Raw genomic sequence first — 20,691 nt, 5'->3', positions numbered from 1 at the left:
CCTGGCAGGTGAAATATCGGGGGAAAAAAAAAAAAAAAAAAAAAGGAAAGAAGAAAAAGTGTAAACAGCTTCAGCAGCCATGACGTTGCCTTCAACTTCAGACCAAGAGCTGCTAGGCTGGGCTTGCAAGCAAGAGAAGGAACTTTATTGCTTTCTGGCTTAGCCACCACTTGCCACGCCACACGGTGCTTAGTTACAAGGTATAAACAAAGCAGCAGAAGGAGAAGAAAGAGAGAGAGAGAAAAAAAGCAAAAGACAGAAAGAGAAAGAAAGAGAGCAAGGCAGAAGCCAAGAAACAGAAGTCCCAAATATGACTACTGTGAAGTTTGCAACTATGAAGATCTAAACCAACAGTACTGGACAAAAATACAGAAGATTTCAGACCATTCTGGATGCAGCATCTGTCCAACTTGTACAGGTAGATTCTTACGTATTTCACTTCATTTCATTATCAATTTAATAAGTATTAAAGCATTCTTCTTACTTTGTAGAGCAGTATCTAATATTTGCCCTGTTTTTTGTTGTTGTTGTTGTTGTCGTTGTTATAATAATAAAGTGTATTGCTTATTTCATTTCCCTCAAGCCATCAACTAATTCCAGTTAGGAGGATGCTTGCCTGTATTATACAGGGTTGGTCAGATTTTGCTCTAGCATACTGGTGCTCAGCCCGTCCTGCCTTCTCCTGGGGTTAGAGACATTCACATGTGGCAGAATTTCATTCATAAAAGTACAGAGTTCCTCAGTCTGGTTTTATTATTATTATTATTATTTTCTGTTGAAGGTAAAGGAATAGAAGAGGCTAAATCATTACTGCTCTTCTGGCAGGGATGAGTCTTCGTTTGTATAACACAGCTTATGTGATTCTGGAAAAAAATCATTTTAATATGTTTTTTATTCATGGATTTATACTGATCACTATTTTTTTAAAAATAGCACTCAACCCTCTACCCCAGAAAGATATGATTCTGGTGGTTAAAACCTAGGAGTAAAGAATCTCAGTTAGGAAACTGGTTTCCTCATTTCTTTTCTACTATTCTCTAATGTGTTCTTAGGCAAGCGCCTGCGTAACAGTTTGCAGCTTCTAAAATAGAAGCAACCTTATTTGATGGAAGCTTTGGCATATGCCTTGTAAAGATAACTGATTTAGAAATGTTAGATGGAAATTTCAGAGGAATAAAAATACTGTTTACATCTAAAATGTAGATAGAAAACCACATCATCCACAGTGATGTGGTGAAAGAAGGCTCTGAGACTTTCTCAGGTGATAGAGCCAGTCAGCAGTAACACCCAGATCAGAAGATTTGTCGCTCTCACTACTGCAAGCAAACATACAACTGTGACATGTTAAGGACCTAAAAACCAGCTTTAGATTACCTGTCGATAATTACATAATGCCTAAAAAAGTGCACGAGGCAATACACATAGAAGAGAAATACTACTATGATGTTGAGTTCTGCTGTCCTGCTATTTCTGGCACTGCAGCAGCAGACAGCTTATCTTTGAAGCTTTAATCACTGGAGCATTACAGTGTAGAGAGTGCTGGATTCAGTTCTAGACCACCGGTGAATTATGCTTTCTTGTAAAATGAACTTTATATGAAAGGTGCATGAAAAAATAAAGAAATGGCAGCACTTCTCTATCACAGATATTCGGTGAGGTCCTTGGGGTTTGACGTCAGCCAGGGTGGAGGCGATAGATTGTATAAGCTTAGCTAGAACAAACATTAGCACCACTTTCCTTTGAATGCAGGTATCCAGTGAGATGTTTCTATGCATTTCTATTGAAAGAGTATCTATTTACATACTGACTGCAAGCAGTATAACATTCTCTGAAATTTATGGTTAGGCTCCCTGTGAAATAAAGAAGAAATTGGAATTTGGGCCTGTAAGCCTGATTCAGCAGGATGGCAATTTTTTCTACATCTTCCTTTGGCATCAATAACATTGGGATGGCACTATGTCTGTGAGGAACAATGTCCATAGATCTTGTAACAAAGCCGCATCTTTTTAACACCCTGGTCCATGAGAAGTTTGTGATTTCCTAGCAATGAAATTTGGCTCTTTTCAGAAATGAATTTTTACCCCCCTTGAGTGCTGAATACTTTCTAATAGTCTGGTTAATTTTCCTATTGATTAAAATGCATGCTTCCAGAAAGGAAATGAAATAAACTAAATTTACATAGGAGGGTGAAAATATATCATATAATGAACGCTGTATCAGTACAACTATAACTTCTGTGGCATAATATCACTAACAAAGTTGTGCTTTAGCAACAAGGCAACTCCCTTATTGACTTCTCAGTGTTTACAGATTTGGCTCTGCCTATCTATTTGAACAGAAACTTTAAATATTAAGTGTTTATTCAAATTATAAACCCATACATTTTAACCCTGCATTTCAGAGAGTTGAATGAAATGGAATTCACCTCTCTGGTATGAAGAACTCAATATATTCTCTCCACAATAATAATTGAACAGTGAGTCAGAGGACAGAATTTACATATGGAACATATGTGAATAAATCAGTTTATGATTGAAATTAATTTTAAACTCGATCTTTCAAAAATATAGTCGTTTCAGTCTTTTACAACTTTTCTTGTAGCTAAAATGTATTCATATTTATGGACAAGCAGCATACAGTAGGCTGTACTTAAGCAAAATAATTAGCACTTATCCAGCTTTTGTCATGGTTATATTCCCATGTAAAACCTATGTTAACTTGTTGTTGTGGATGATATCATGAATCAATAATTGATTTAAAATATATTGAAGAGTTACTGCAGTGGTCCTACCATGCACTATGTACACAAGTAACTCAGTGTTTCAGTTAGACGTTAAAAACTTCGGAGTACACAGTAAGAGCATCTACTCTCCCTAGACTTTTTCCTGTTTTGTTTCTCTAAAATATTCATTTATTTGTGATTAAGATACTACATTTATTTTCAAGGCAGTTTTTCTGTATTTCCCCTGTGATTACCAGTAACAGTCATTAGTTTGGTGATAGCACAAACATTCCCTTAATTTAATTTTAACTGCATTTTAATATATTTTCTGTTTGTTGATTTACCTGGGTTTTCAATTTTAAATATCATAGATGAATAGTACCTATAAAAATAATATATTTAGTTGTCATTTCTTAGTAAATCATTTCTATATTACATTTTTGATAAGCATATATTTGGTTCTCATAAGATTGCTGATCTTCAAGCACAAAACATAGCCTGGAGTATTAAACCAGAGCTGTCACTGACACAACAGATGGAGTCAGGCATGATCAAAAGCTCACAGCACTTTTAACGTGGTCAGTGTAAGATAGCTACAGACTGAAGTCATCTTCTTTCCTCTGTAGCCAATTGAACATTACAGCATTATGGATTGTTATGTATCGGATGCAAAATAAAACCCGTTTAGGGTTCTCATTGGCAGACAGCTTGGTCCCAGCTTTTAGTGTCTCTTCAGTACCTCCTCGTTACCTAGTCTTAGTTGTCCTGGAGGTTGACACCTCTCAAGCTGCCTATATAGCACAGCAAATTACAGGGTTTGGATATATTTTATTTTATTTTTTATTATTATTATTATTTTTTTTTTTTTAAGAAGCAGACAACTTGCTGCCTTGTGGAACAAAAGACTGGGATCCTTAAGAAAACTGTTCATTTAACAGTACTTCAGTTTTGTACTCTTGAGTGGGGCAGAATTATTTTACTTATCCCAAACTTGTCTCCAAGAGCCCTGTACAGACCCAGAACCGGTTTAATACATATGTTCTATGCAATTATCTTGTGCCACTATAAAAGGCAAGCTCTATTTTCCCACCTTGATCCAGAAATGATTCTGTACACCAAACATTTAACCTGTATGCACACTAGGATAATTTTCTCATTTCAAAACATTTCTACACTCATATTTATAACTATATATTTAAATGCATAAAGGACTGTGAAGAAAGATCAGGTAAGAATATTCCTATCTTATGGAATGCAGAGCGGTGATTCTGGCCTTGGTTCAGGTCCCTGCCACTGTGGCAGGGAAGTGACTTGGGGGAGGCAGAGGTAGTGGGATGGATGCTTGCTGCATCTGTTCCTTCTGCAGCTGTGGCTACAGAAGTGATTCTGCCTTCATCATGCCACATCACCGCACTGCTAGGCTCAGGACACACCATTCATGAATTCTGCAAACTTACTGTGGAACTGTCACTGATGATTTCAAAACTATAGCTCAACCCAAATGTTAATGTAGGGCCTATTTTTAATCCCCCTAATTCTGTATTCCAGGTTTGATTTATTGCACAGCAAGTCCTGAGATAGGCTGCAAGAACCGTCCTCTGGGTATTTGGAACACCTGACATTTACAAAGCTTGCCCTTAGTCAAATATTATTTGTCTTTTAATTTGCTTTTAGTCTTCACTTAATTTTCAGTCCCTCTTGAAGTTTCTGAACTCTTCTGTCATAGAGATGTAAAGATAGGAATTTATCACTGGATTTCTCTTAAACATAAGGCACTTCAAAAAGTGTTACCAGAAGGTATTTATCTTTGAGGAATGGAACCCCAGAGGAAAATGAAGAGCCAGGATAGACTCACTGCTTTTATCTTGCTCAAAGTCCTCACCTGGGTGTGTCAGAGAATTTGTAATATTTGCATAACAGAAATGGGAGAGATTCTTAAAAATCAAGCTGTTTATTTCAAGTAGCAAATATAAAAACAATTTAGTTTTGAGAAATATGGACTTAATAGGTACATTTAAAAGTGCTTATGCTTACCGTTGTGCACAAAGAGAACTGAACAGATCCTTAGGCTTGCTGATGCTGATAGGAGTTTGCCACAGAATTGAATGGATTGGGATTTTATGTTAGGGTAGTGGTACCCAAGGTCTTTACAGCAAGCTCTGTGAGGCCTCTGACAATATCATTGAAGACAGTACTTCATGCTCCCCTTATTACCACCTGAGCTGCTTTAAGAGAGGTGTGAGCCTCAACCCCACAGGGGTTGAATCAGTGTTCCAGAGCTGAGGTTTGGACATAAGGCACACAATTACCAAATCTTTTCAGCCCTTAAAAACAGTCTACTTGCCCTCTAAAACCCAAGGAAAATGTTAATTCAAGTTGATGTATTTTCCTGGCATTTGATTAGCTTTGATTTGAAAGCAGACTGCTCATTATATTGCAGAATAGCAGCAGAGATTCTCTGGTTTAAGTCCTGGCTTCCAAAAAGTACTTTTTTTCCCCATTTCTTGCTGCCACTGACACAAGTTTTGCCAGGGGCTATACTGAAGTAGGAGTGGGTCCTCTTGGTTTTGCTCATTTATTTACAGGACGTGTTTTTAGACAGTCAGGCGGGGACTGCTAGACATAGCAAAGAAATTGGAGTACAGCAGCTGAAAGGGACAGAAGACTAAGAAAAACACTGTAGTTGGAGAAAGATGGCTAAAGACCAGCTATTTATAGACTTGTGTGTAGTCTTCTTGGTTTGTCTTTCAATGCAGTACAAGAAGAAACAATTCCTGGCCTCTAAGGCTGTCCTTGAAAGTGGCCAATGAAGATTTAGATATTCCCAGACAGTGTAACGCTTAAACAAAGCAAAATCCGTACTAGCCAACTTAGTGTGTCTTCATGTGCAGTGGGTTTGCACCAGCTTACAAGGACCGTTGTGTGCAGACAACTTTTTCTGGATATAGTGGTACAAATGGAAGAGGTTAGGCTGCAAGCCCTCTCCCACTTGCCTGTCACTGCGAGTCTCCCCTTGCTTTCTCTCAGGGAGCTTAGGGGCTGAGGGTAGGAACCTCTCAGGCCCGTCAGAGGACCTCCTCGTGGGGCCTCTCTCTGGCTCACTCATGTCAGAATCAGTTAGTCACCTCTAGGAGGTGGCCTGTGATGGGCATTTATGTCCAAAACATAAAGAGGCAATACCCCTTTCTGAGGTACAGCTCTTTACAAAATCTACATCTGATTACACCCTTAAGCAATAAAAAAAGTTGATTAAGTTTCCACCCAGGTATTTTGCAATATACAGGACAGAGTAATGAAGCAGAACTGGATGTTCAGTCAGAAGAAAGGCAAGAACTCTGTAAGAACATTTTCCAGGCAGTAAAAATTGAAAGGCATTTCTGCCGCGATAGAAAACTTTCCAGTCCACAGAATGCTTGGTTCCTACCCAAGCTTAATTCTTGTTTTGGTTTCATATCCTGTTGTTCTTCAAGACGCCCAAATGGGGCAAATATATTCTTGCTTCATGCCTTTGAAAGTATACCAGAAACAACCTGACCCAGTATTTTCAAAATCTAAATTCAATTCCTCCTTCCTCACCATCTTACTCACTGCTGTGTCCTGTGATCTCCCTTTTACATCTGATTTTTCACTGGCATCCAGGTAATGTATTAAGACTTTCATTCTACAGAAACTCATTTCACAGCTGAAGCAACACCCCAGTAAAGTCCCTCTGATCGGCTGGAAAAGAGCTGTCCTTCAGTTAAGAGTCCAGACGTGCCACTCCTCTTGACAATGTTTAATTCATGTAACTGTGTTTGATAAGGGAAAGTCAGTTTCACTACATAAAATAATAGTTGTAGCTCTTTTGTCATTTTTATACAGTCAATACAGCAGCAACAGTAAAGATAAATATTGACAAGAGCTAAGTTGCTCCTTACACTTTACTAAATAAGATTGCCAAATCTAATAAAGTCAAATTGCGCATAAAGTGACCCTCACATATAAAATTACTCATGTGTGATTACTATTAAGTGTTAAATTGAGACGCAAAGCAGTACTCCATCATCTTTTGTTCTGTTTCTTTCATTGACCCTAGATTTCAGAGACTGCTTGGAGGATAGCAGCACGTAGGACAAAACAGACCATACCAAAACAGAATAAAGCAATTCAAAAAGAAGTGAGATAAACAGCTGGATGCTCGTGGTAAAATGATGGGTTAGCCTCACCTCAGTGTACCTTTCATATCTATGCAAGAAGAGTAGGCTAAATATCTATTGACTTGAGAGGAAAATCTATTGACTTGAGCCAATACATGTCGTGAATGACTGTTGTAAAAAGGAGAATGGGGAGGGAATTTTATTGAATTGAAGGACCATGAATATGTACTGTGCTACGATGACAATCATACCTTTATATACCTTTTTATACCTTTATATACCTTTATATACCTTTATATCACTTTTATTCTCATATCACATACATACTGTAGTCTGGCTATAAAAATAAATGAAATTTCTTTTTTCCCCAACAGTTCACACAGTCACATTTTTGTGAAACATCATGTTGTGCTGCTCTTGAAAACCAAATATTAAAAATACAGCCCACAGTCACAGGGCATTCCAAGCCTGTTTAAAAATCAATTGCCAATTTGCTTTTAAAATAACACACCACTTAACTCTATATCATGTTAAAGCAATAATTTATTACACTTCAAAGAGATTCTTAGTTTCATGGCCATATAAGTTAATAATTATATTTGGAAGAAATTTGCACATCGTTGCTAGCAAAATTAATTTAATTCCCACTGTGAATCTCAGTGATCTGAGACACTACTTTTACTCTTAGAAAAAACATTCACTACAAAAATTAAGCGGCTCTCCTGTAACCGCTGATTTCACTTTGGCTCTATAAAGATGTAATATCTGGACTCCAATTAATCACTTATTTGAGTAACTTATGCTAGTTAGAAATATCAGCACTGAAATCACTTGGTATAAGCACTTCCACCTAAAACAGTGATATGTTCCTTCCTCCAGTACAGTCTTGAATCAAACTGCACTAAGTATGGCCTGGTGGATTACCCATATGGAGAAGCCATACAGATTCTAGCTCTGGGGACATGAATTGATTGCTTAGTCCCAATACCACAGGGTTAAGTGAAATGCTATCACAGTAATTTATCATTAAGAGATATGGTGATGGCTTAGATTAAGAAGATTTGTCTGTCTCTTCTAATTAAGGTTAGGTCCTTAAGAAGCTTTACTATCTCTTGAAGGCACACAGACTAAAATTAGGACTCTGGTTCTGTTTAAAATATCACTAGGTTGGTCCATAATCCCAGAATGACTGCAGCAAGGGATCATTCTTCCAGTGTTGTGATTCCTTGTTTGGAAGCTAGTGAGCCAGGGCAAGATTCCACAAAGCAAAGCCTAAGCAGTCCATTAATCAGCAACAAGTTGGTCCAGCAGAACACTGTATTGCTCTTGCAGTGACTCCTTGGTGACTGTGTAATAAATGGTAAGCTGGCAAAAAAATCAGCAGTAAACTCTACAGCAGGCAGAGAGCAAATGGTAGCAGTAAGTGGGCTGTGTACCGAGGGGGAAGAAATGGTTGGGGGAAGATCTGTCTTCAGGCTGTGAGTGAACTCATATCATGATGGCACTTGCAATCCTATACATAACAGTAACATCCTAGGCTCTAGTGTCCTCGCTTGGTGGCCTACAGACAAGGTCAAAGCAATAGATCAAGCACTTTTTTTTTTTTTTTTCATTAGGCCCCTAAATCAGGCACACAAAAAGCCTACACAACTCACTGTTACAGGATAGTAGTAGCAAAAGTATAAATTAATTACAAAAACTTTTAGCAAATTTTAAGCATGGATAAGGTTTTCCTTCCAGATGTGTAGACCTAGAGCAGCTCTGCCTAGACTGGTAAATTACAGAAATGTAAAGCTGGTGACATGGGAAAATCAGACCCATTTATGAAGAACAAAACCTTCTTTGACAATATTTAGGATGGTAAAATAGTCTGAAGAAAAGAAACCTTAAGTCACAAGGCAGTTTCTAGTTGCCTGGAATTAGAAAAATGTTCTTCCAATGGGTAAGATGTTAAATTATGATTCACTGCAGGATGCCTTCCTCTAAATGATCTGATGCTGCATTGCAGCTGGCACAAAACAGGGAGAATGCATGGACCAACATTTTTCTGCAGCATTCCTGGTCTCAATGGGGCAGTGTTCTGGGAGCCACTGAATTGCTATCAGCAGCATGCAGAGGGAATTACCTTTTAATTTGGTTCACTGAAACAAAGCCAGTTTTTATGTACACTGGTATGAATGAACTGCAAGTTCAAAGTCTTAAGTATCTGACCAAGAAAATCTCTCATCAATGAATTTAGTAAGAGCCTACAAGCTTTTACTGATCAACCTGCTGAGTAAAGAGCAGAACACAATTGCTCTGTTGGACTGTGTTTATGAATCCTTCATATTATATTGCATCTCTTTTGCTTTGCCATGCTTTTTCTCTCAGATTATCCCAGTTGTGTATTTATAGAGAAGAGCATCCAATTAAGCAGCAAAATCAATGACCTTCTTTTCAAATAACCATTCACAAACTCTGAACAGCACATATTTATAAAGGATCTCCTGAGTAAATACAATTTGCTCCACATAATGTTGTAAATGGTTTTAATTGAGTAAAAGGGCTGAAAAAGATGACAGGAGGTCACTTAGTTCAGTCTCCTTTATTCACTCGTACTTAAATTAAGACATGGATAACCTATTCCTGCCTTTTGGCAACAAAGAAGCAGAGTGGTTCACAAAGGATTTCTTATTATGAGAGAAGGGTACAGCTGTGATCAGTATGGCTTGCTGTGAGCAGTCTACGCCAGCACATCCAAATCTGCTTTCTACTGCAGCAGCCATGAGCAGTTCCTGTGTGACACTGGCCGAGGTCCTGTGGGCAAAAGGAAGCCCTTTGGAAGAAGAAGATATATGGGCACTCTTGTACCTTGCCACAGTGCAGCTTCTGGAAGACATTCACAAAGGTGAGGTGAAAAAGTGTCTTACCATTAGAAATGCCTTCCAGAGTATTTGGGGGTTTTGATGATTGGTTTGTGGGGTTGTTTTTTTGGTTTTGTGTTTGGTTGGTTGGTTTGATTTAGCTTGTTTGCTTGTTTGAGACAAAAAGCACTAGCAGGAGTAATAACATATTTCTAATAACAATGAGAAGCCTTTCAGTGCTGCTGGGTGTGCATGCAAACTGCTGTGCCAACATGCAGGCCTTCACAGAGTAATTTTTTTTTCCTAAATCACACAGCAATTAATTAATCTAAGTAGACCCGTAGATGGTGGAACAGGATAGAGGTGCCCTTCCTAACATCGGAATAACATACACACACAGAAAGGGCAGTGCCAGCTAGGGTCACACCCTGCAAGTACTGAGAGAGGTAGAGGAGGACAGGCAATTTCACATGGCTCCTCCATCAGCCAGTAAGAGACTTTTAGACAAGTGATGTGTAACTTCAGCTGTAGCTGGAGGGATGAACATTTATTAACAACCAAGTTTTAATGGACTGAACCACTCTAACAGGCTGACTGTATGATCAGTTCTCCATTATCCAGTGTAATCTAGCCAGACAATACAGGCACTAGGAACATGCAAAGGATTGCAGCACGGAGATACCTACCTGGATAAATTCAGCTCAGGTCCATCACAGCTTATTAACTCTATGTCAGACACTAAGCTGACCCTATGCTCTCCTGATCTCATTTCAAAAAAAAAAAAAAAAGTCCGCTGAACTGAGATAATCAGCATGTGTTCCCTGTGCTGCACTTGATAAATTTATGGTATTATGATCAGAAGATGAAAACAAGAAGTGGGGATGCAGAACCAAGCTGGTTTATAGGTCAGGTGTGAGGCCGCTCAATCACATCTTTAGAGCTCAAGTCCAGAAGTGATGCCAAGTTTGACTCACTCTGCAGCTGAATCCCCAGTGCTCCAGATTCTTGGAGGGCAGCAAAGGTGAACTGTCCCTGCACAGCATCAGCCCAGCTAACTCAGGCAGAGCTCTGGCTCCACTTCTCCGAAGCACAGCTATACTGCAGCTTCTGGAGTCAGCCTCTTCCGAGGGCTAGTACTGCTGCATCTGTGCAGCACTGTGCTTGGTATAATGAATCCTGCTAGGCCTGGTGTTGGTGAGTACCAACTTGCTGAAGCAATATTTCAGTGTGTTTGTGCACTGTGGTTAGGCAGGTAAGCTGACTGGTGGGCTGGCCAACATTACAGAAGGCCAGGTAATCGTCATTGAGACTAAAGTACAAGCTGGCTGTTTCTAAAACAGACACATTTTCCAGCATGTGCTGTTGTATTTGAATACAATACTACAGAAATGGAGAAGGAACAAAGAAAAAAAACTAGCTGATGATTTTAAGACCTTCCCAGCTTAATGTTTTTACCCTTTGTTCCTTTTTCACAGTGTAAAGGTCACCATGCACAAGAATTAAGTTGTCATTTTAAATATGTAACTTTTTAAATGCAAAAATACCAAAGCATTTACTGCATGCTTTCAAAATCTTCTCCTGTGGAGATCTGAATAGTCCCTATTCTCACTGGCTAGACTGAAGAGACTGGATCAATATAGCTAACTTAAAAAACATTATTCAATTACGTATATTTCCAGGAACAGTCTATCTACATATTGCCATAGTTAATGCAGCTTTTCATCTTTCTAAGTAGTTTGATCTTAGACTTTTTATCATGCTTTTTAAATGAACAGTTTAACCAAATCATTCGGATTCAGTTAACATACCCATGGAAGTGCAGAGTGTTTGCAAAGACTGCACATCCTTCTGCTTCTACTCCTGCTTCAGACCACTGGGACTTTGCTCTCTGCAGTGGATATTTTTAAGAACTCAGCACTTTACAAAGAGAAACCAGTCCACTGCTGAGACACCTTCTCATAGATTTTTTTAGGGAGAAGCAAGGGGCAGCTGTTCCCTTGGGGACAGAGCCAAGTCTGGTTATAGGGGTGGCAGGGCAGGGGGCACCCCATCCCACAGCCCCCACGCAGGGTGGGCAGGGCAGGTCTGATGGTGTCATCTGAGAATGCAGACCGCCACACAAGTCAGTGGTGACAAGGCAGGTCTACAAACGGTGACAAGATCTTAACCAGAGTCTACACGTGGGATGTGATTCTGCCTTTCCCGAGGCTTCAGAAATCCATGAAAGTCAATGTTTTTGTGTGTGAAATTCTGAGATGGAAATTAGGCCTTTAACCATCACAAAATTCTAGATCACAAAATCAGCCAGGCATAAATGAACACGACTCCAGGGACTTCTCGGTGTATCTCCAGGAAGCCTCAGTGATGCATTTTGTTATGGGGCTGAGACCCTAGCAATACAATTTTCTGAGCTCAGTGAATTCCACAAGAACTCCACTATCTTCTTTAACATTTTTCAGACCCTTCCATCTGTGTGCTTTGTCCATGGTCTGTACTACTGTCTGCTGAAGGAAATTTGTCCTTCCAAAACAATGCATCTCAGACAGAAGCTATTCCTTTCAGTGCACCAGAACTGCTTCACAGGCAGAACAAAAACCAGCGCATCGGACTAACCAAGGTGAGGCATACTATAAAATAAATCTTGAGAGTACCTTGTAAAGACAAGGCCGGGGCTTTAATGAAGAATCTACTGTCAAAATCCATTTCTAATTACCTTAAACAAACCAGGCTACAGTTAGAAAGACTTGCATATGAAGACTTCATAAAGGGTTTCCTTTTCTGTTTTGACAGATGTTGGTGTATTCCCTAGGAATGACCCTCTACTGGTCAGCAGACTATCAGGTTCCTCCAAACCAGGCCAGTAATACAAACATTTTTGTTTTCTTGTATTCTGTCTCATCTTGGTAGGTTCACAGATAGAGAGGCATAACATGAAGTCTCAGTATGAGGGTCTTCTTATTTTGGACCACTAAGAAGAACATGGCTAATTGGAATGCTTGTGTCAACATCTAGACCTCACCAAAAATACAGGTTCATCCAAATCAGGAATTCAGTTAGGCCTCTCATCTTTCCTTTCCTCTTTGAAAAGCAGAATTGTTCCTGTTAAGATTAATTTTACTTTTCTTTTAAGAGTAAAGATTACTTATTCAAAGACCATAATGAGAAATTTCCTGACAAGACAGGCAGGGCTAGAAGAAAAGCATCACGTCTGCATGATTCTGGTGCTCTGCTTTTTCAAAGAAAGGGATGATGGAATAAAAGCTAAAGAACTTTACCCTTATTTCTGGTCAAATTCTACCTGAATCTCTGCTAATCAAAACTTTGCATCTCTTGCTACCCATAATCCTTTCAAATGTTTGTAGCACACATTTTGCTTAATTTCTGTATGCCTGCTTTTATTGCATGTTTTTGACTTGGAAAACGCTAGCTTTTAGTGGGTATACATGATACAAGCAAAAAGACTCTATAAGCTACATAACTTCTTAAACTTTAAGTATCTGGTCTCTATGGTAACAGCTTTGGCTGGAATAACTCCTTAACTTTCTGAAGCTAATACCACCACATGTCTAGCTTGCATGAATCTTTAAGATGCACAGTCTAATTAGCAAAGCCACAGAGCAAACTTTGCTGCCGGCTGTCACCAAGAAGCACCTATGCAGACTGATGATCCTCCTTGTACATGCCTGTTCCCTTCAAGGCTATCCCATATCCCATTAGAGGCTCCATTTAGTGCTGTTTTGCTTCCTGCCCAGAATTGTCCCAAAGTCTAAAGGAAGTCAGTGCCCATTTCTCACCCAGGGTGAAAGGCTTACAGAAGTTCCCGGTCCCGGTTTAGACAGGACTTCAGACCCCTGTGCAATGTCATTTAACTGTGCCTCCGTGTTGAATCAGTCCCTCCAGCTAAGTGACCAACTCCACAGTCTCTTGCTGACGTTATGTGAAGATCTGCCACATAAAAGACTTTCTCCTGAATCAATTCTGGAAGCGTGTGAGGCACATCAGAAGGAATCTTCTTCCTTACCAGTAAATGTCTACATAAAGAAAATGGTCCAGTTTGTGGTGGGAAGTGTCAGTGAGGTAGGTACTACTCTCATACCTAACCATCTCATTTTCTGTGTATGCTTGTATGAGTTAAAGAAGTGAGATTTGGCTATAGGCTTCTATGCAGGAAATTGAGTGGGTCTGTGTACTAGCAAATGAGGCAATGAAACCATCTCCCACACCACTCTTACACTCCTGGGAAATTATACAAATCCACCTTTTGCACTTGCAGTATCTTCTTTCCTTAGGTTAGTAGGTGAAACAACAATAACCTCTACAGAGACTTTGTGTCGGCCAAATGAATAGACTTAGCACAAGAGAAAAGATTTTCTCATTGCCACTGTGGCTTCAGACTTTCTTTGTGAAATTCTGAGGAATCACATTCACATCACATTGAGAATTTCATTCGTCTTCCCTAGGTGGAGCTGAACATTTACAGTACAATCCAGCCAGACCATCTGAAGCCTGAAATATCAACAAACAATATTTGTTGACAAGCTGAATGAAACTGAAAGGAAACAGCCTGCATATATCTATATATTTCTGTTTTCAGCTAGTAGTCATTAACATTCTGAGGTGACCTTTCCCTTGTGCTCTCTGTTACTCTGTTCCCCACTGCAGCAGAGCGTGTCCCTTCCTAAACACAGCTAGCACAGAAGTGTGGGGCCATCAAAAATCAGTCCTGCTTTGCAAAGGCTGCCTGAGAAGATGAAGCTGCTTACATCACACAAACCAGCAGCCTCTGGCAAGCAGAGGGCAAGGAGCGCTTCAGTACAAGGGGCTGAAGTCCACTTATCACCTGACATTGACTTGCAGTGCCGTTGTCTTCTAGGTAGAACGGGTAGCCGCCGAAGACAGCACAGCCTCTCAGCTTAACAGAAGTCATGTCATAAGGAGAAGACTACATGAGAAAATCCCGGACGCTTCACCACTGTCCTCCCAGATGAATCTTCACCGAGGTAAACTAAAACTTCTAATCTGAACTGTGCAATGTGGGCACACACAGCCTTTTCTAAGTCTTCCCCAAGCTAGGTGGATTGTTTAATTTCATGTTGTAATGATATATGTTCTGTCGAATAAGATATTTATTGCTTTACATATAAATGACTTCATAATGGAAAGACTCTGAGGCAAGTCAGCAAGATTTCTGCTCCTTATTTCCTCAAAGGACAATAGCCTGAAGGCTGTGAAGCAATGATAACAAATCAGCTTGCACATGCTTGACTCTTAAAGCAGTTTGCATAAGAACTGTGCATATAAAACAAAAGTGCTTTCAGCACTGCTGTTATACTCTGTACACTCCAGTGGATTTTCAAAGGTAAAGAGTGAGGTTCTGTGAAGTGGCCATTGAAGACTCTATATTCATCCTTCCCATTTGATTACTCAAGCAACGGTTTGTTGTTTCCTTTTGACATTTAGTTCCATTTCTCTATTCAAAATATGTTTTACAAATTTGCACATAGATTGCTGGAGAGACTTCAAGACACAAGGCCAAATCCTGCTTACTGTATAAATAAACCAGCATACACTGATTTCACATTTCATTTGATTAAAATCAAGGTTTTGTCAACCCTCAGAGCAATACTCTAACTGTAACTAAATATGGCCTTTTTTTTTTTTTTTTTTTTCTAGATCTCTGTATTGTGTTGTTCATTTCAACTAATTTCTCTGGGGTTTGGGTAAGGGATGGGTTGGCTTTTGGCTCAAGTTAGGTAGACTTTTTTTTGGAGGCTCAGCATTAGGCATACGAAGAATCCAATCCCCGTTCAGAAAATCGAATGTATGTTCCACTAACTTTAGCTAGAATTAAACACTTGCTTAAATATTTGTGGAACTTTTCTATTACATATTGGTCATAAGAAAAGGATATTCTTCTGAAAACATACAAAGCACCCCCCAAATCATAGTGGCTCAGTCACTGATTCAGAAGCAGAGTTTATAGGTTCACACTTGCATAAGCAGGTGAAAACTTTACTGCTGCCAAGAGGGTTGGTCCCATCTTCAACTGCCTATTAACCCCCAATTCCTGCCATTCCCTTTCTACTGTGATTGTTCCAGTAATTGTGTATCTGTGGTGAGATGTCTCTTTGCTAAAGTTGGGTCACATGTCTTACATTTGATTAAGGGTTTGAATGAGTTGGTGTATCAGTTGCATTGAGAATATGTGAGCCACCCATTACAAGTCAGCATAAAATCTTTACCCTTGCCTTGCCTTACCTTGCCTTGCCTTTCCCTAAAAATGACTATTTTCAGAGCAGTCATATGTACTTCCTCATTATTTAGGATTACCCCTTAATGGAATTTCTGCAGCCGACTCTGGAAGTGAGTAGTGTGTGGGCACTGTCCATCTAGCACACAGAAAAAGTAGTTTATAGCTGAAGGTTTGGGGCCTCCTAATATAAGGAAGGAGAATGTCTTTCCAGGCTATCTGCACTTTGCAACCTTTCAGTTAAGCATGCAGCATTCAATTTATTGCTTATTAGATTTGTTTTATTTGGAATGGTCAAGGAGAACTATGAAAACTATTTTGGGACAGAATAAAATTATGGAAAGCCAGAGGTAGAAGAATGAAGTTACCAAGCTCCCTTCAGTCTTTACGGAACCAAAGTCAGGGTTAGAAGACAGACAGACATGAGCAGTATGAAAGTTAGTCGAGCCAAATGTTATTTAAGCTATCACGCGGATACAATGATTTATAATTAAAGCCTGTGATTCATCATATTTCCTTTCTGTTTCCAGACAATGGGTCCAGATTAATGAATTATAGCCAGTCAGCAGAAGATTACAGACAACTGTCGGTGGACTACAGTGACTCTAACAGTATTTCAGAAAGTACATCTTTGATACTATCTAACCGAGGACACAGGAAAGGTAAGATTTTCCTGAAAGATTATGGTTATAAATTATGTAATCTGCTTTTTTGTCCCCTGAAATGTGAACTACCTGTGCACAGCCAGGTGATAGGTACTCCCATGCACTTGTGGTTACGTGACTAGGGAGGTTTATTTGACCTAGCTGCAGAGAGAGATCCTTTTACGCTGGCTTCCTTTTTCCCTGTGCCCTATTGTAAGGCCTACCAGGCAGCACCATCGCATACTTTTTCATGCCCCCTTTGCCAGATGAAGCTGTTCAGCAGATCACAAAGCCTGACAGCATGTTTCTGCTACATGGTGTCCTGAAACAGATGAGAGGCCATGCAGCTACCTCACATATAGAGCAATGTCAAGATGGCAGCACCAAAGTCAGCTGAATCTGTGAACAGCACCCGACACTAATAGTGGGGATTGATGTTTCTTCAAGCACATTCAGAAACAAAGGGACTAATGCTGAAATCTAAAGAAGAAGGAAAGAAAGAAAGAGAGAAAGAAAGAAAGAGAGAAGGAAAGAGAGAAGAGAGAAAGAGAGAAAGAAAGAGAAAAAGAGAAAGAAAGAGAGAAAGAGAGGAAGAAAGGAAGGAAGGAAGGAAGGAAGGAAGGAAGGAAGGAAGGAAGGAAGGAAGGAAGGAAGGAAGGAAGGAAGGAAGAAAGAAAGAAAGAAAGAAAGAAAGAAAGAAAGAAAGAAAGAAAGAAAGAAAGAAAGAAAGAAAGAAAGAAAGAAATCACTCCTTGTTTTTTCATTTGTCCACAAGCCATTGTGTATTTCCTGCTCTGTGTTTTCATCATGTTAAGTGCAAGGTAGCTATGCTGCACTTTTCCTGCCTTACTTTGCCTGGAGATATCAGGGTTGGAACTTTATCTTTCAATCCTTTTGTGGCAGGAACAGCATGAATGAAGCTGCTAGGCAAAGGATCCATTCAGTGAAGACACCGTGGTAGACATCAGTCAGAGTCCTTCCCAAGCCACTTAAATCACAGTGTAGGGGATACTAATAACACAAAGAAATGTATTCAGCAGGAAGGGAAGGACTCCTGCACATGTGTATCTTTATGTTTAAATTAGAATCTGAGCTGAGGATGCCTAGACAGGATGTTCACACTGCCCAAAAAGCATGCTTATCATGCCAGCTCCTCATTCTCAAACTCCTGCCCATTTCTGTTCTCCCATTCCATGTCCCATCTTCTTTTGACTTTTTTTTCTCATCCTAGGGTCACTTCTCCTGAGCTTCCAGACCAAGAGCTGAAAGCTTGCTTCCTTAATTTGGAGTTTACTTCCCCTCTTTATGAGATGAGAAACAAAGTCCCTTCTCCTGCTGTGGCAGGGATTCAGATGTGCTCTGTAAGCGCATGTGTTTCTTTTATCCCAGAAATTTCTTCCCTTAGGCAATAAACCTAACATCCACCACATCAGTCATCATGCAACAAGGTATGCACACCAAGTGGTTAGTTCACTGATGCCATAAATAACAGATAACTGCTGAGTTTTGCTTGCCTTTTCTCACTGGGGAGCATTAATTTTGGTTTCTGATATCCAGCTGCTGATTATCATGAAATTCGTAGGAACATATTACCCACTCTCTTTCAAATTTGACAGGTTTAAAATATACTAGGCAAAAAGGAAAGGCATGGAGTATGATCTCAAAGGACTAATTTCCTTAGGAAACATTGCAAAAAAATGTGGGTGCGTACTGCTTCATCAAAAGTCTGCCAAGAGATATTTCACGGAGAAAAACAATATATCCTGGGGAAAACATAACAACAACAAAAAAACACACCACATGTAGAGTAGCCTCTCAGCCCTCAGTCCTAAGGATAAGTAAGGCGGGGGTACTCATACAGCTATGACTGATACTGTCTTCCTGTGGAAGGTGCCACTTTGTTGAAGCTCCAGCATTACAATTAATATTGCAGCAATAAAAACCTGTAAGATGCTGCAGCTGCTCCTAATGTGACTCACATGTGTCAGCCATATACCGAGTGGCACATAGTGAAGGTAGACTTGGAAGACTGTTTTGAAAGTCCAGCTGTTGGTACTCAAGATGTTATAAGACAAAACTCTAGAACAACAGGAATAAAAACAGAATGTGAGAGCTTGTTTGCCACAGATGTTCTTGCTTGAAGAACAAGAAAAAGAAAGGAACATTATCATACAGCAGAGCACTATTATCAAGAGAGATCACTATCTCTATCCAGACTGGACTTTAGAAGCTCACTTAATATATAACAAATTAATCATCTACAAGATCATCTTCTTTGAGGGCCACATATTCACTCTAAGCAGCAGAAATGTGTTGGATTTGTAATCAAAGCATGGCAGTCTGGCCACTGAAACCAGCCAACTTGCCCCACTGCCATAACAGCTGAGACTGTTACTAAGAGGAAATTTATGCACTTGTCCAAATATATATACTTGAGCATGTGAAAACTACAGTGTGAGCAGAGAATTTTGCAGGTCTTTCTCATGAAAAACCATGTAGCTTCAGAACATAGGACTGTATCTTAATTTTTGTAACTAGATTGGAGTATTTGGTTTACCTCACATCTCACATTATGTCACTACGATCCGCAGCCTGAAAAATCATGTTTATGCATATTTTATCAATGTGACTGGATTTTGTAGGTTTCTAATTGCAATTGGTGGTTGGTACACTGGAATTTAACACCATGTTTTTGTGTTGGAATTCTGAGTGAGTTCTGCTGCAGTTCATGAATATTTTATCTGGAAGAAAAGCTGACCTATCATAGCTCAACTTAGCACCTCTATCACTCTGTGTATGTAATAGTTTGATAAGCAATTCTTTAAATCAGATCAATGAAATGATCCAACTGGAGACAAATTTAACACTACCACTCTCCTTTAGAGGATTTAAAACAGCTTTGATGTTAGAGAAAATGTTCATAGAACTACCACTTGTATAACCATTTCTAGTCCTACCTCTAAATTTCAGTTTTCATATATTTGGATATAGCAATGCTGATCCTTTCTCTAGCAGCAGAGCTGACTGAAGGTAATTTTTTTTTTTTTTGACTCCAAATTGAATTTTTATTTGACTACAAAACTATCCTATCCCCACCAGATATTTGTGATGTAAAAACATTCACAATATACTTACTGTAGTAAATAACCAGTGGGATATTTACAAATAGTTTTAATTTCAGTGTTTTTATACCCTGCTCTGATTAAACCAGATAAGTTTCTTGGCTTATTTCCCATGATTTTATACCTGGAAACAGAAGAACAAGGAATAATAAGGATATTTTCTGAAGAGCAAAAACTGTTTCACAGGTTACCCACAAACACATGGAAATAACAGACACTGTATGTACGCAGCTATTTTCCAAATGACATTCATATGGAGAGTTACGAAGAAGAAGTAATAACAGCTACAGAACTGGGAATAGTGCTGGTGTAGTATTGACATAGCCTTATCAAACAGTCATTTATAATGCCCAAGCAAGGACGCGAGAGGAAGTGGCCAGTCTGAATTTCCTCCTTGTTCTAATTGTCCCACGAGTTCTACTACAATTGCTTCAACTGTGAAATTTCCTTCATTCATTTCAGGGAGAGTTACGCAGACACACAGGTCATGGGACCCCACCCTTAGTGAATCAAGGACACAAAGCAGCTACAAGCTCTTCATAAACAGGTAATTGAAACTCCTATTCTGAAATGATAGAGGCTGTTTTATTACCAAGTGAAGCAGAGAGCTAGTGTGGCAACATCATTACTGGAAAATGCCTGGATTAGCATCTGAACCTGTTACGATATTAGATACTGTTTATGTAGAATGAAAGTGTACCTAGACTGAGTTTGTCTCTGAGCAAAACCGTCCAAATGCTTTAGTGAAATGCAGCTTGGGCCCTGAATGATCCATACAAAACAAGCACACTGAAGTTTTCCACCTTCTGTGTCCTGCCAGACGTTACTGGCCTGTCAGAACAGCTGGCACAGCTACTACACAGCTGCCCTACTGTGTTTCAGTCCAACTCAGCATGGAAAGGAGAAACCTGACACAATTTCCACAGATGAGCAGTGATAAGAAGGTACGAACAGTCACTGCTTTCACTAGCAAG

The 20,691-nt window shown here is 39.5% G+C and overlaps 2 protein-coding genes across 4 annotated transcripts in view; one reads left to right on the top strand and one right to left on the bottom strand.

The window, feature by feature from the left end:
* Positions 1-20,691, bottom strand: part of MAPK8 (mitogen-activated protein kinase 8) — a 136,003-nt gene that overhangs the window by 55,903 nt on the left and 59,409 nt on the right. The gene's annotated exons all lie outside the window — the stretch shown is intronic.
* Positions 91-20,691, top strand: part of FRMPD2 (FERM and PDZ domain containing 2) — a 73,823-nt gene continuing 53,222 nt past the window's right edge. The window contains exons 1-8 of one of the 3 annotated variants that reach the window (XM_035330256.1): positions 91-418; positions 9,617-9,745; positions 12,161-12,318; positions 12,492-12,557; positions 13,593-13,778; positions 14,575-14,701; positions 16,482-16,613; positions 20,180-20,264. In XM_035330256.1, the coding sequence (XP_035186147.1) occupies positions 9,622-9,745; positions 12,161-12,318; positions 12,492-12,557; positions 13,593-13,778; positions 14,575-14,701; positions 16,482-16,613; positions 20,180-20,264 (878 nt within the window). In that variant the 5' untranslated portion in view covers positions 91-418; positions 9,617-9,621. The remainder of the gene's footprint in view (positions 419-9,616; positions 9,746-12,160; positions 12,319-12,491; positions 12,558-13,592; positions 13,779-14,574; positions 14,702-16,481; positions 16,614-20,179; positions 20,265-20,691) is intronic. The other 2 variants (XM_035330253.1, XM_035330255.1) reach the window with 2 other exon arrangements.

The sequence above is a fragment of the Oxyura jamaicensis genome, chromosome 6, assembly GCF_011077185.1.
Source record: "Oxyura jamaicensis isolate SHBP4307 breed ruddy duck chromosome 6, BPBGC_Ojam_1.0, whole genome shotgun sequence".
Lineage (NCBI taxonomy): Eukaryota > Metazoa > Chordata > Aves > Anseriformes > Anatidae > Oxyura > Oxyura jamaicensis.
This window is presented reverse-complemented; position numbering and strand designations above follow the sequence as displayed.